Source organism: Phasianus colchicus, chromosome 2 (genome assembly GCF_987193195.1).
Source record: "Phasianus colchicus chromosome 2, bPhaCol1.hap1.1, whole genome shotgun sequence".
NCBI classification, from domain to species: Eukaryota; Metazoa; Chordata; class Aves; order Galliformes; family Phasianidae; genus Phasianus; species Phasianus colchicus.
This window is the reverse complement of record NC_143437.1, coordinates 16,540,602-16,556,620: the sequence shown is the minus strand read 5'-3', so window position 1 is coordinate 16,556,620 and position 16,019 is coordinate 16,540,602. Positions and strand designations below refer to the sequence as shown.

The 16,019-nt window shown below is 38.4% G+C and overlaps 1 protein-coding gene across 5 annotated transcripts in view; it reads left to right on the top strand.

Annotated features, from left to right (window-relative positions):
- MAP4K3 (mitogen-activated protein kinase kinase kinase kinase 3) overlaps nt 1-16,019 on the top strand; it is an 81,037-nt gene that overhangs the window by 43,810 nt on the left and 21,208 nt on the right. For 3 of the 5 annotated variants that reach the window (XM_031596888.2, XM_031596879.2, XM_090134934.1), the window contains 7 exons: nt 3,857-3,915; nt 4,994-5,032; nt 5,329-5,385; nt 8,839-8,881; nt 9,705-9,894; nt 10,835-10,944; nt 12,611-12,652. In XM_031596888.2, coding sequence (XP_031452748.2) covers nt 3,857-3,915; nt 4,994-5,032; nt 5,329-5,385; nt 8,839-8,881; nt 9,705-9,894; nt 10,835-10,944; nt 12,611-12,652 — 540 coding nt within the window. The remainder of the gene's footprint in view (nt 1-3,856; nt 3,916-4,993; nt 5,033-5,328; nt 5,386-8,838; nt 8,882-9,704; nt 9,895-10,834; nt 10,945-12,610; nt 12,653-16,019) is intronic. The other 2 variants (XM_090134935.1, XM_031596896.2) reach the window with 1 other exon arrangement.

Sequence of the window (16,019 nt, the reverse complement as noted above, 5' to 3'; positions counted from 1 at the left end):
GAGGGCTCTTCCAAGCCATTCTGTGATTCTATGAAATTATCTCATTTCTTAATAGGCTAAAGTTTCAGGTAGCAGGTGGGGAAGTAGCTGAATTGATTGTTCTCTGCATACATTCAGCTTTGCTTTTTGAAAGACTGAACATTTAAAAATATATTTTTTTTTAGTACAGCTCATCCCTGGGGAGTAAGTATCTTAATTAGGAACGCTGTGTCAAAGTTAAAGTAATGATTCATCATAAAATTCTACTGAAAATTAAATAGCATTTTTTGAAGCTTCAACTGCTGAAGATATTGTAGTTTTGGTAGTTGGAATTTGATAGAATAGCCATACTCTTCCTCAGATTTGTCTTCTCTTTGAGGAAGTCTTTATACTTTTGTAGTCATGGATTACTTTGCACAATAGATTACACTGAAAGGTGTGATTTGTCTTTTTGTGTGACCATTAACTGGAAAATTGTGTGAAGAAATAGTGATTACTCCTTTTATTATCTTTTCTTCCCAAAGCAGTTGTCATCTGCAAATAGCGTTTTGTCTTGTATGTGGTTGCCTTGGTTTAGGAGTTGTCCTTAATAACCTGAGCTTGAATGCACAGTGATCTGGGACTGCATCTTTGACAGCAAGGTTATTGACTGTATTCTCATTTGTACTTGGCTGTAGGCCTTCAACTTCTCTTGGAAAATGTCTGTCTAGTCGTTCAGATTCTTCTAGTGTGAATGTCTGTTCTAGAAAGAATTTTAGTTAAGTAATCAACATTGTGTATATCTTAAATGGGAATATTCATGGAGATTAATAATGTCATTAGGCTACCTTAAGATGTGGAGAATGTGCCTTTGTTAAGTCAGTTTTTGCGTCACTTAGCAATTAATGATATTCTCTTCTTCAAGCAGGAATCCATACCTAATAATACTTCTGTTTTGTTGAAGTATGTTTGTGTTAGGCTTTAAAATGGGCTTATGTTGGTTGTTCTGTTAAAGTGCAACAGTACTCTGGAGGTTTTGTGTGGTACATGCAGTACTTAGCAATGCTTGTGTATTAAATATGTAGCTAGAGGATTTAAGAAATTATAATTTCAAGATATATTTGAAATAGGGAGTACAAAAAAACTTAGCACTTTTAAAAAACTTTCTAGCTCTGAGCATTTATCTGTCAGGAATACAGAAGAGTAAATTCCCCTAGCAGTAGTCACTTCACCCCCACATTTTGGTTGAAAATGAACAATATTTTAAAAGTTTACAAGAAAACTAACAGTCTGTTAAGGATAGGAGGTGAAAAACACACACATCCTATTTTAATCACAGTCAAATGCTGACAGTGTAACAGTAAGCTGAATAAAAAACAGCTTTTGTCCTCTTAGGGTATTTAAACATGAGTAATTCTGGCAGATGTCATTTTTCATAAAGAGAATTCCAGCAAGATTAGGTGACAGATGAAGGTTCTTTATGTGTTACGGGGGTTATTTGCTCTTAGTAATTTTCTCAATGTTGCTCTATTTCTTATATATATTATATATATAAAACATGTATATATAGTCAAGCATTGTGTGGTGTATAAATTAAATTGGACAGACGTTTTGGCTCTGTGCAGCATAAGATTTTTGATTAATGTGATTTTGCAACATGTAGACAAAATGCTTGTCACTTAAGCTGAAAATCTCAGGTTTCATTATACTGATGTGGGGTTGCTTTTCTCCAGCAGCCCTTGTTCTGGCATCCCCTCATGTGGCTTCGCACTGCCTGCTTAACCTCCTTGTTGGGGAGCCTGCTGACATCTTACGTTTCCATTCTTGTTATTTTCTTCGCAGTGCCTGAATCCCCAGATACCTGTGTGCTTACATTTGGCATCTGTGGAATTTTTGGAGATGGCTTAGAAATAATTAAATTCTCTCAGGAGAGTTAAATCAGTGTGTCTGTGTGGTGAATTGGAGTACGTTAACTGGTTAACAGAATTGACTGGGGAAGGTGACAGATTTAGAGATTGATGAAGAGATTGAATTTGCAGAGGGCATGGGATGGCCTTTCATGGGGAGAGGAGACTTGCCAAGCAAGCTGTTGAGGTATAGAAGGAGAATGAAATTGTGAAGAAGGAAGAAAAATAACAGTGTGTTCGTAGTGCCCGTGGCTGAGGTCTGCCTTGTGGAGCTGGGGACATGGCCCTGGAGGGAAGGGAGCCTTCCTCCCCACCTGCAGGACTGATTGCAAGCTCTTCTTTCCTGTCCCTTCATTTTTTGGCTCAGTTGATTGAGGTTTCAGTTGAAAGCTGGGTGGCCCATTTGAGTCACATGGTTGGAAGCGCATAGGGTTTGTTGGTGGTTTTGGGTTTCTTTGTTTAATTCTAGAAAGGTATGTGTGATAAATTTGGTACTAAGGTTAAAAAGTCAGTGTGTTCAAGGTTGAGGGAATGCCAGCAGTAGGCTTTCCTCTGCAATTTTTATTCAAACCTCTGATCTGTGCATTCTTTTACATCATGTAATTATATACTGCTTCTTTCCACAATATCCCACTTGCATTGGGAGAATATGGAAGCCCATGGAAGCAATCACGTGCTGCTGACAGCTGTGGTAGAAACAACCAACTGGAAACTACTGCTTAGCTTTAGAGAACAGAGTTGAGGGTGCAGTTTGCAAGTCCTGGGACTCTTAACCAAGTAAAAAAGCAATCTTTCATAGTATCTTGTTAAGTAATGGCTCTTCAGTCTGCAATTAGAAGTAGTGGCAATTTGTGTTTTGTTTTCTTGGAGCACTGGCAAATCTCGTAGGAGACTTTTCTCCTGACTTTTAAAATATTGTTTAAAAGATCAGCCTAAGTTGTTGTCTAGCCCAATTTTATTGTTCTTACAGCTTAGATTCCTGAGCATTGTTCTGAGTGTTTTTGATACAGACTGCAGCTGAAAGAGGACTGTTGTACAGAAGATATTAGGGGACCTTTGAAATGTTCCCTGTAAAGGAGCTGTATACCATCATTTGTGTAGCATCATTTGTCACTAGCTTAGGTGGTGAATAACTGATTTCTCATGGTGAATGCACACAGCATTTTTATGGGGTGCAGGTCTATGCGGGTTGTGATCCATTGGAAGAAGTCAATACCCTGTAATTATATCAGTATTCTCCTGACGGATGCAAAGTTGATGGTGCTTCAGTATGGTCTCTGTATTCTGCCTAATAAATTTGTATGCCATACAACATCTGTTGAATAGTAGTGTCTGCAGCCTGTTGGCACTTCTTTTTCTGGGTAGCCTGCCCTCCAGTATTGCTTGAGTGCTTCGCTTTGTTGCCCATTCTGATATTACTGTGTTTTTTCTTTTTGATACAAATGATGATGTTAAAAATATACATGAGGGCCTAGAATTATCCTTAAAATGTGTATCAGAGCTATAAAAGCACTTTTACTGTCCTTTCTGCTTATTTTTTTTCACATCCCCATGTGCTGAAGGCATTTCAGGCTCTTTGTGAGATGAACTCCTTGTCTGAAAGAAGTACTGTTAATGCACCAGAGAGGGATGGATGGCAGGGGTCTGTAAAAAGTAGTGCGATTGCTTTGATGGGGTTTGGTCAATCACAAAGTCTTGATGTTGTTACCTTTTTTGCAGCTCACTTATTTGAGAAAAGGATCTGTGTGTCCAGGAAGGAAGCTGATGACAGCTTTAGAAGGAATTATACAGGGTAGTAATAGAGTTTTAGAAAGAAGGTAAACTCTGCAAACTGGCATAGAGGAGATTTTGGGGTTACAGGAGTGTAAGGGGCCAAGAGGGTTTGAACTAGTTTGTTCCATACTCAGATTTTGTGGAGAGGGTGACAGCAGCACGATGCAGGGTACGTGTTTACATTTTCATTTTTAAGATTTGTTCTCTTGTATTTATAGGATCTGCAGCTAGAATATGGTCATGGTCCTCAGGGTGGCTACTTCTTGGGTGCAAATAAGTAAGTAAGCAATGGCATTTTATTGTCTCATACTCCCTTGAGGCTGTTAGAATACTATTCACATATGTTTAAATGCATCAGCTGTAACTGATGTAGTAAAATGTCGTGCCTGTTCATATCAATTACAATTCCAAAGTAACTCTTTATTTCTATAGTAACAGTAGTTACAGTGATAAAGAATTACAGCACTTTTCAGTGTTTGAGGCTATGTTGCTCATACTGCCTCTGTGGTGCTATGAGCTGTAATCTCGGTCTGCTAGTTAACAGAACAGTAGTTGCCGTGGAGCACAATTTTACCCCATCTTGTAGCTCCTCCTAACAGTTGCGCTGTGAACTCCTTGTTCATGTTACAGAGCTAGGAATATTCAGTAAAATTTACCTTTTTCAAAGTCCTTTAACTTCAAAGGTTTAATAATTTTTTCATGTTTGTCAAATGAAATAGTTTTCAATGTAATCATTCCTAGTTTCTTAATTTCCATCTGTGTGTGCCAGAATTAGGATGCCTAACTTTGCATTGCTAAATGAAATCATATTTTAAAAATGCATACAATCTAAGCATAGAGCATGATGTTTTACAAAATCTTTTAGATTGGAAAATCTGAATACCGTAATCTTCCGTCATTTTGTTGCTTCCTAGCCCTGTATTTTGCCTGCTGTTCCTCTGTGTTTCCAAAGTCACAAAAATGAAGTTCAGAAAGTTAGAAAAATTAATTAGGGTAATATAGATTTATTCTGGTAGTATTTTAATGCTCATGCACTCTAGCTTTTCTTTATTGTTACTGATTTTCTTAGCATGGTTTTCTTTTAAATTGGATCAAGCTAAAACTCTCCTTGCTTTCCATTATACAGATAACAATGAACACTGCATTTAATAGCAGTGCATTAATAAATGCAGGTGGAAGTGTGTTGTGTAACTTTGAAAAATGCAGCTCTGTTTGATTGATGTTCTGAAAGCCATCTAAAATAACATGTTTGGGGTTAATTACTGTCAAAATCATAGGAGCATTTGCCATGGCTTTTGATAATTAAGTTTGTGTGCCATAATTAAACTGTCTTCTTATTCTTGTTTACGCTGAAGGAGTCTCTTAAAATCAGTTGAAGAGGAACTGCATCAGCGGTAATTCTGTTTTTCTTTCCTCTTGTGTGTTTCGCTCATTTGCTCTTTGATTTCTTATGTCTGTCACAAATTCTTGTTTGATTCTGTACATGCTGAGAAGATATGGGAGAGGCTTAGTTGTCTGGATTGCAGCTATGCTTTAAATAATAATGTAATAACTAATAATAGTAACAAAAGGTAAAAGGGAATCAAGATCTGTAAAAGGGGTTGTAGCCCTTAGGCTCAGAATTTTACTCAGTAGCCAAAGACATGTTATTAAAATTGACTCAGCCATAGTACTTCGTTCATTTTTGCAGGGGACATGTGGCGCATTTAGAAGATGATGATGATGATGCAGATGATGATGCTAAACAGTAAGTAACTTTTTCTTCTTGTAAAAAAGTCTGTGTGTATATGTGTGTTTGCGTGTGTTCAAAGCCTGATTTTTGAATTGATGAAAATGAAGCTGAATTGAATAAGATTCATAAGATGCATGTTTAATGTAGTTTCTAGATTACATCTCCAGAATTTTGCTTTTTGTGCTGATGAACTTGTGGTAAATTAGGGGGGGGAAATGTTCCTCATTTGATACAGTTGTCCTTTTGTTTTCTGTTTTTGAACAAAATCTCAGTATACTTCTGTTGAACCATGAAGTTGTCTGACCTCTGTCCTGGTGTCATTAGAAATGAGAACTGTATTAAAAGCTCATGAAAATACATAAGCAGTATGTATAACCAGGACTGAGTTTATTCTGTGAATATTCTCAGCCAAGAGTCTTCTGGGACAGGGAGAACAGGCTTATGTGACTGCAAAGGCAGTGTCAGTAGGTATGTGCTAAAATAATAATGCTTATATTAAATTCCACTGGTAGAAGTATTTTGGAGCCTTTTCTGTTGACAGATAAAAGCCAAAACAATTTAAAGTACACAGACAGTATGTGGAAATTTACATTCCTAAGTAAATCCAGTGTAAAGACAGAAAAGAAAGTTGCCCTTGAGGCAGATTTCTTGCTTACTTTCCTGTTAATGGATAATTTTGAAAACTGTTGTTTCATGCCAGAAACCTGTAAAACATGCATTATCTATCAATGGAATGTTTACTCATTTATGGAGAAATAAATAACTATTTCTTTTCTTGAGTTGTTGTACTTGTTTCCTTGTAACAAAGGTGGGGCTTTTTTCATTTCAGCGTGCCTTAGGGACAGCCCTCTTCAGGAGGTGAGGCTGAGCTTTGTAGTGTCTGGTGTCAGCTAGGTGACAGGGCATGCAACTTGCTTTGATTAATGATCAGCTTCTCAAAACACAAGTATGTTTGCTATTTGATGCAAGTGACATTTACAGAAGAAAAATGATCCTTAGTTTTTAGCAGGCTTTACTCCTTGAGAAATTCTTGCTATTTCATTAAGTTGTTGTCTAAAGACATGGTCATTTACAATATGATCAACCAAGTGTTATCGTGAAGGGGAAGAGAGTGATAACACTACTCACTGGTCTGTTCACATAGTTTGAACTGAGCTAAGAATCTGCTTTGCTCATAGCTGCGTAGGCCTTGATTATGGTAAGTCAGGTTTCCTTTGCTGCGGAAAGAAACGGCCCTCTATAGGTCCATACTGCTGTGTTCTAATCTTTGCTGAAGAATCTCTGGATATCTGCACTGCTGCAAACCATTTTGACTTGGTTCTTCCGTCTGTATTAATCTCTAGATGTTTTTTGTATACAGCTCTCTCTTTATTTTAATTTTTCCTTTTCTAGCTCTGTTTGCAGTTAGTATCATCTACTTCAGTAATGGTTCGTGACTTGGAACCTCTTGATTCCTACTGTTTTGACATTCTTGCACTGATCGCTTCGTCCTTTCACAAGCTGTGTCAGAACTTTGACCTACAGCATTGGCTTTAGGTGCTTTTGTGAACTGTCGTGTTTCTGTGAGTTTTCTTGTTCAGGTTAAACAAGAAAGCACCTCAGAGCTTCCAGAGAGATTCCAATTTGTTTGACCCTAAGCACAGTCACAGCTGGTGTTCTGAAAACATCCTGGGGATTTTGCTTCTTTCTCATACTTCATCCCCACAGCAAACATCTTAGGAGTTTCTGCTCTTTTTTACCTGCTTGAGCCTGAAGCTCTGCTGTGGCAAGCTGGGATGTTAGCTCAGTCTCTGGATAGATTTTTCTGGAGCCCACTGAGATTCAAGGCTCTTGTTTGATTTATATTCTGTGAGACGGAGCTGCAATTGAAGAGCATATGTGACATCAATCGCTTCTTCCCTCAGATGCAGAACACACACAATGAAGCAGCTGTCCCCCTGCCACTCCAAACTGATGCCACTGCATGACTCAAAACCGGGTGATTCATAGCAGCAGAGAATCCACACACCTCATAGAATAATATAAAATCATCTTTCTTCATTTAAATGTTTATATATACAAAATATATATATATATTTTTTTTTTGCACATGCAGCAAACTTGATGATGTTGGAACTTCTGCTAATGGAAGTTGGGAAGGCAGAAATTACTGGGGCAGTGTCCTGCATGTCCAGCAGTGACAAAGTGCACATAAGCCTTGCTGTTGAAACTAGGGCACACCGTCCTTTGTACAAACATCTGTCATACTTCTGCCTAAGCATTGACTTTTTTTTTTTAACACGTCACTGCCGAGTGATACTGATGGCTGTCTGAAATGCAGGGAACAATATGAAGGAAATTGAATGAAGCTTGGACTCGCATAACTCTGAGAACTTAAGCATGGTCCCCTGTTCTGAGAAAAGATAATTGCCACCATGGTTGTGACTGAAGTACTCCACATTGGGTAACCATTCTCAGAAATTACTTCCAGCTTCTCTAAAATACTAGCAACTGATAAGGTGCTTGAAAAGAAACTCTTAAGAATGATGTGAAGCAGGCAAGTTGTTGAGTTGTAAACAAGCAAACAGATATCTTGCTACTTCAGTTCTCTCCCAAAACTATGGAACATAGTTTTATTTAAAAAAAAAAAAAAAAGGCAGAGCAGTTGTGCAAGAATGTCAAGCTTTCATGGCTATGTTTCTGATTTATTTAATGGAAATAATCCTCTGTTCCAAAAGAAACAGTACAGTGCAAGAATTTATGAAAACATCAAAATTTTAGGAAATTAAGAAAAATGCTGCATATTTTTTAAACCACAAAGCCAACAGGAATAATGTGTCTGATGCTTCAGCTTTCTTGTTTCTTGCTGATAGTTTGTTTGTAGCCAAGTCGTTAAGTTAAAAAATTGTCTTCCTCAGAAGATTGCTATAGTGAAAAAGAAACTCGTGAAAGGAGGGAAAAAAGTGAGAGTAGGTTAGCTGTACACTGCAGACTTTGCTTTCGTGTGTGAAGTTGTTCTGAAGAAGTTTGCATTGAATTTTCCATGGGATGTTATCAATCATATTTAACTTTGTTCTGCATTATGTATTTGCAAGTGGCCCTGTGGGAAACCTTACTTATTCCCTAAACCTTTCTCCTCAGCGGAAGAAACACCAGGCCTGCTTTGTATTTCCTTGCTTTTTTTTTTTTTTTTTTTTTGCATGAGTGTGTCCATCTTTAACAAATCAGTTTGTCATTTATGCTTTCGAGGGAGAATCTGTGATACCTGAGTTTTCTGATAGTACCTGTGGTGTGCAGAGTGTAAGGGAAGTGCTTGGAGGTATTCAAGTATGATGTGGTTCTTTTGACAGAATAGTGCTGTTGTCAAGTTAATGGTGTTTGTATAAAAGTTATTTGTGTAGAACTCATGAAATTCTGTGCCTTCTTGAACAATGCAATATGAGATTCCAAAAACTATATTGGACAGCAGTCTATCCTGTTTCTTTACAGTGCCACTATGAAACCTAAAGTGCCACCTCCCTTACCACCAAAGGTAAGTGAGGGCGGCTTTGTTGCGCAGAAAAAAGGAATGCCATTAAAATAAGTAAGTGTAGAAATGTCTATGTGAATATGCTGACTTTTCTCTCAGTTGAACCATGACTTGGGGACTTTAATCAAGTTTTAAGTCGACGTTATGTTTCCAGAGGTATTGACCCCTGTGTTTGTAGCCTGGTAAGTTTGCAGCAAGTCTTGCACTGCTCAGGGAATGAGTGGTGATACTTAGAGGTATGCTTGGAGTAAGTTTTATGTGTGACCTCTTGAAGAGTAACTGAATCTTCTCACACTGGCATTATCCAAATACGAGCAAAATGAAGAAGCAAATTTATATATTTATTTGTCAGATAGCTGCTCGTTTGCAAGGCAAAAACTGAAGGTGTGATTCCTCACTGTCTTGTACTGTCTGTCTGCGTAACTAAGAAGGATTTTACAAGCAGCTTCAGTGCACCCAGTGACTAAACAATGACCTCTTTTGTGACTCCCTTTCCTATTTGTGATTCTTAAACAAAGTTGTATCGTTAAATATTTTTTGTTTCATACTTGCTAGTTTGGTTATCTGTAGTCATGAACAGTGACTCTTCTGTATATTGAATAATCTTTTAATGCATTACTTGATTTGTCTGCTGTCAGTTATAAGATTTTTCTTCATTTCTATCAAGTTTTTTCTAGCATGGATTTTTTTAAATAACTTTCATGGCAGAATCCTGCTTTATCAATTTATTTGTGAAAACTGCTTTGTGAAAATTTCTCATTGAGATGCAGCATACGTGCTTTGAGTCTTTTTTCAATAAGTGTTTATCATTACTTTGTCTTTTCAGCCTAAATCCATCTTTATCCCTCAAGAAACTCATTCTTCTGAAAATGATAATCAAGGGACAATCAAGAGATGCCCAGCATCAGATAGTCCAGCAAAGTCTGCATCTCATGTTCCACCGAGACCACCGCCGCCGCGGTTACCTCCACAGAAGTCTCATGTTTTAGGTGAGAGTGGTGCCAAGAAGTGTACAGGTATTTCTTAAATAATCTGGCATAATTATTTCTACATCTGTGTGGACAGTGGATGCGTTAGAACTAAGAAGCAATAAGGAAGCACACTAAAACACATTTAAGATCAAATGTGGCTTGCAATGAAGCTGTTGACAAAGACTGCTAGCTCTTCCTCTTTACATCTTTACTATTGCATGTGCTGAGAAATGCTGGTGAGGGGGCTGGAGCACAAGTCTTACAAGGAATGGCTGAGTTTAGTCTGGAGAAGAGGAGGCTCAGGGGAGACCTCATTGCACTCTGCAACTTCCTGAAGGGAGGTTGTGGTGAAGAGGGGTTTGGCCTCTTCTCCCAACAAACACAGCAACAAACACGACCCGGGGAAATGGCTGCAAGTTGTACGAGAGGAGGTTTAGGTTAGACATGAGAAGAAACTTTTTCTCTCAGAGAGTGGTCAGGCACTGGAATGGCTGCCCAGGGAGGTGGTGGAGTCGCCATCCCTGGCAGTGTTCAAGAGGCGTCTGGATGAGGCGCTGCAAGATACAGTTTAGTAGCTTGTGGTAGCAATGGTAATGAGAAGACGGTTGGACTAGATGATCTTACAGGTCGTTTCCAACCTTGTGATTCTGTGATTGTATGGTTCTATGAAATGCCTCGTGGCTTATTAAGAATTGATAATTGAATACTTATCCATAACCAGGCTGCTCTTTAGATTTATTAAATACTTTTTTCCCATTAACCGTGACTGCATCTCTTTCTCTGCCCATGGTGGATTTGTTGCACTAATAGCAAAAATGTGGGCTTTGATTATACCTGGCATTAAGAATGGCTTATGTGTGCGTATTTTGGAACAAATATGCTTTAGAAATACAGTGTTCTGGCATCATTTGAAACAAGGCAGCCAAAAATTGTACTCTTTGAATTGAAAGTAGAAGAACATATTCTTAAATGTGAATCTTTTTAGGTAATGGAGTCACTTCTGTACAATTAAACGGCGAAAGAGAGGGATCACCACATCAACAGAATGAAGCTAGAGACACTAGTTTTTCAAGGAAAGAAAAGAAAGAAATACTGGTAGGTGTTAAAGCTTCTAGATGTTCTTTTAATAGTGTCTTAACTGTCTTTTGCACGTTTATAGCATACTTTTTAGAATAGGAATAGTACTGAATGGCATCTTGTTTACATGATTCAGAGCATGTTACTGCTGGATCATCTACTTGTGATACACTTTGAGTCCATATTTAGCAGTCATTAAAAACCAAATAGTCATGGATATACAAGATTTACTTATTTGTATCCAGGTATTTGAGAGACATATGATAAGAGAGCTGCAAGAGATATGTAATATGGCATGCTGAGCAATAACTATGTAAACAAATGGGGAAATTATGGAATGTGCTGCCACCTCGTGTCTTGCTGGGGAATTCGAGTGATCCTAAAAAGGAGCTGCATTTGTATTGTTCCCAAATGAGTTGTGCTTCTATCACAGTGTAGGCATACAGTGTTTTTGATGGTCAGGGTGAAAAAGAGATGGGGAACTTGGATTTGAAGAGGCCCAGATATTTGAACTCCTTGCCTGTTAGTGTCCAGAGCATCAGGTTTCAGGGCTTAATAGCTTGAGTGCAGTGTCAGACTTGAGTCAGGCATGCTAATGTTAAGTTGTACTCATGGAGAAAATGCAGTTTTTATACCATCTGATGCAGCTGTGCCCTGATTAAAAGGAATAATCCTGCATTACTTTCTCTTCTTCCAAGTGAGCTTCTCCCTTGAAGCAGCAAATGCCTTCTAGCACAGATGCCTTGAGGAGTGGCAGTGGGAGTGTGGGATAAAATGGGGTGGGAAGCCTGATCAATTTTCAGTGTTGGAGGGGCTATTCGTGGCTTCTTCCAAGGATGAGTTGGAGATGCAGTGCTTTTGCAAGAAGTAAACAGGAAATAAAGGGTGGAAGCATAGTGAGCATTTTTGGTTTGTTTTAAAGAAGTGCCAGTAGTGGTGGTGATACTTTGGAAAGTATAGTTTCCTGAACTGTTTGAGCTTGGCGTTTGAAATTGTATGTTTGAGGCTTCCTGTGTACCTGTAAGAATACTTATCTCCGGTGGTGTGCTGTTCCTAGGTGAAATTGGTATTAACAGTGGAAAGATTAGTTTAGTAGTTTTTTGATAGTTTTACATTGGTAGTTGAGCTACTGCTGCAAAGTTGCTTAAAGTTTGCGTTACTGGATATGGCATTCTTTCAAACAAAAATGAGAGAACAGTGTGTAACAAGATGCAGGCGTTCAAGGAGGAGAATACTAAGGAATCACAGAGGTTTTAACAAAGGAAAACGATGCTAGTAGTTTGTGGTCTGTAGTCACTAGGGAGTAGAAATAGGGAAGTTTGGGTTGGAAAGGAGAATCTCTGCTCAAAATGGGACTGTAGCCCATCTGATACATGACAGCAAACACAGCAGAGCATCCCTGTAGGTACCTCATGCCTTCCATTTAGTTGGTGTAGAAATATGCAGTGCAACTCTGTTGTCTAAAAAATCTGCAGGGAGGGTTTCTATCTGTCTTAGGTACAAGTACTGGCTTTTCATTTTCTCCTAATAAAATTATGATTGATTATTTATCAACCTGCTTTTAACAGCATTATAATTTTTTATTTTTCTTTTTGATTTTGCTGTAGTGTCAGAGAGAATAAGCATGTCTGTGCATATGTGCTTTTGTGAGTATAAATGTAATCTTTTAACTTTCATTTTCTAGAAACCAATTAGTAATGGCCTTCCTCCCACACCTAAAGTACATGTGAGTATTACTGAGTCACGTAAATGCATGTTTAAGGGAGGACATGTTTTCTTAATAAAGCTGAGGAAGCATACTTTCTGAATTGCTTGTTGTATTTAAAATAACAGTAATAAAGTATAAAAGTATCTCTTGGAAATGTTAACCTGTAAGTGTACGGAGTAAGAAAGTCACACTTGATCTCCTGCTAAGTGAATTTTGAAGGTCTTTTAGTTTGTTTCCATCATTAGAATGTAAATGAGAGTTCTGTGATCATAAATTAATTTCAGGTTCACTGAAGGTGCTTGTTGATCAGTCTTTCCCTGTAGGATCTGAGGAGCTGATGCCTCTCAGGAATTGCAAATGACACTAAGTTTATACTGTGCAGCTGTAGATTTCAGAACTTCTGAACACTGTATTCACAGATGGCTTAGGGCTGGAAATAACTTGTTATGGTCCTCTGTGTGCATCTTCGTAATCTAAAGCAAACTGGATTTTCATTGTATGTAGGTTGCTTTGAAAGTAATGCCTCCTATTTATCCCCATTTATGCCCCCCTTATCCCCAAACTTCAACGGTGCAGTAACACTATTTAATACAGCAAAGTCAACATTATTAGTTGTGCAATTTCACAATGAACAAGAGCCTGCATGTTGCACATGTGGAAAAATAAAGTCTGTGCCAGCAGTGGTGACCCGTTGTTGCCACTGCTGCAATGGCACTACTTACTCCTCACTGTGCTCACATCCTCTGTTTGATCTCCATCTATGCTGAACAAGTGTAGATACTGTCAGTGAGTGCCATTTTTTCTGCACGGAGGAATTCAGTTCCTCACCTTTGCTCCATACACACTTCCATGTCAGGTGTCATTGGGTCAGACTGCCCCCTCATGCCCGCCTGTCACATAGCAACAAAATGTAATGGGATATTGGTGGGAGGGTTCAGCCTCTACTGCCATACCACCAGGATACACTTCTGATGTTGTGATCCAGCATCACAACATAGTAGGCATTACTTTGGAGCAGCCCTTGTAATGTCTTTGTGAACTTGTAACTGTGCTTCTAATCAGAACTGCCATCAGAAGAGCTCTTATCTCCCTCTTACTTGACCATTTGTATCTGCCATGGCCTCTCTCATCCTTACATTCTAGAGTGTGCATTCATGTAGTTGTCCTGGGAAACAAGTGGAGTATTAATGTGTTTAAAAGCTAACTTTTTTTGCTACATTACTTGTAAGTCAGATCAATTTTTCATCTTCAGATAAGAAAATAGAATTACTGCTAGGGATGCATAAGTGCAAATGATTTTTTTTTTTCTTTTCTGCTTATTAAGCATTTTAGGGAAGTGGGAAGGGTTGAGGCAGAAGTCCTGCTTATGTTTCTTAGAATTATCATCTCTTGTGTAAATGCATAGGATTGATCCTGAGCTTCATATTCTTCATACATTTAGTATTGTTTTTTGAGGTCAGTTCTGTTTTAATAAACTAAATTTCTAAGTAAATGTGTGACATAGGTGTGCATACATATAATTAGTGGATGATAGCAGTTTGAAAGTACTCCTAGCATTAAGAAGAACCCTGTCATCATGGCAAAGGAGAAATAAGTTCAATTGGTAAATGGAAGGGGAAAAAAGGTAGAAAATACTACTTCAAATTTTGAGCTATTGTTTCTGTTGAGGTCTTACTGTATGGACATGCCATCAGAGAATGACTGCCAGCTGCCCATCTAGTAGAGCTAAAAAGAGACCAAAAGAATAGAAATATTTCTGAAGTTGATCAAATAATTCCTTGTTACTGGACTGCTCTCTGCATATTTGTCATTTGCATGCCCATCTACTGCCTGTCTCCATCAGTTGCCAAATGATCAGTTGCAAATAAGTATGTTGCAGTATGTTGCTGCTCTCAAAAATAGCTGGATGTTCTGGGACTCTGTTTACAGTGGTATCTATGCATGGCTGTCTGTGTCTCTAGAGACTTGGTTCAAATTTCTTAATAACCTGCTCTGGTCGTGTGCTTTTTCCCTGCTATTTTAGGTGGCTTGCAGCTCAGGGGATACATCATATATCCTACCAATGAGAGGATGCCTTGCCTCCTGAAATTCCTTCCAGATTTAAATGCCTCTGTGGCAGCAGGCAGTTCAAGTTGCCTTGCTTCAACCTTTTATCTTGTGTTTTTGTTTCCCACTCCCCCCTAGCAACTCAGTTTAATATTTTGTTCTGTATGATTCTCAGCTGTATCCTTGGGATTTGTTTGATATTTGGAGATGATATCCTTAGGCTCTGTTTACCCTTTCAAAGCATTTGCAGCAGCATCTTGGCTCTGTAGGCTTCCCAGAGATGAGGGCTGAGAAAGGCCAGAGAAAAATTGTTGATTTCTTCTGATTTCAACCCCATTTTCTTCATCCATCTTTATACTGCAGAGCTCAGCTAGGTCTTAGCAGCAAGCATAGCCCTGCCTGCGCTGTGCAGCGTTTCTTTCCAGTGCTTGGAAGAGAAACAAGGAGAATTGCATAGTTGGTTACAGGAACAGCAGAAATACTTCTCTGTCTTTTTTTCCAGGAGATCACTGCCTCAGTTGTCATCTGAATTTTCAAAGTGTGCCTTCAGAGCCCCGCATGCTTGAGAGAGGGCTTCCATAGGATCCCTGTATTGCTTTCAATGATATCCCTCTCCAAATTCCTTGCTGCCAAGGGTTTAGACAGCATAAAGCTGTCAGTACATTGAGATCACTCTGTGTCAATATCTTCTCATATTCCTGCCTCATTATCTGTATCTTATCTCTTAGTTATTATTATGCCTTTGGAAGGTTCATCTTACTGTCTAGAAAGCAGTCATCTCCCTTCTTTCTGCTGAGACTTATTTAGTCATGCAGCAGCGCTGAAGTCTTTCCCCTTCTCTTTGTGCAGTGGGGTCTTCAACATTTTGCTGATCCCATTAATGAATTTCATTTTTCTCTTTTGGAAATAAATACAGACCAACTTGTGGCGTTCCTGATAGTGATGTGAGAGAGAGATGTGTAAAACACAAAGAAAGATCTCAGTTCTGCTTCTTTTAATGTGAAATGGTTAATTCTGAAATTGTTTTACACTAAACTGTGTTCAGAAGGGCCTGAACTTTGTGTTGACTTCGTGTTTCAGCAGAAGGTTCACACAAAAAAATACCCAAATACTGATGTGGGAGCTATTTGCTAATACAATTATAGGTCAGTAATAATTCATAATGTTAATACAAAGTGAAGATACTGCCATTTCATAGCCCTTTACAGAGTATAGGAACCTTTGCATAAAGTTAATATCTGCTTGTATTTGGAACAGGAACACTTACAAATAAACCAAGTTTATTAAGATTATTCTGAAAAAGGACTGAAATCTTCTGCTAGAGATTTCCCTTCAGAAA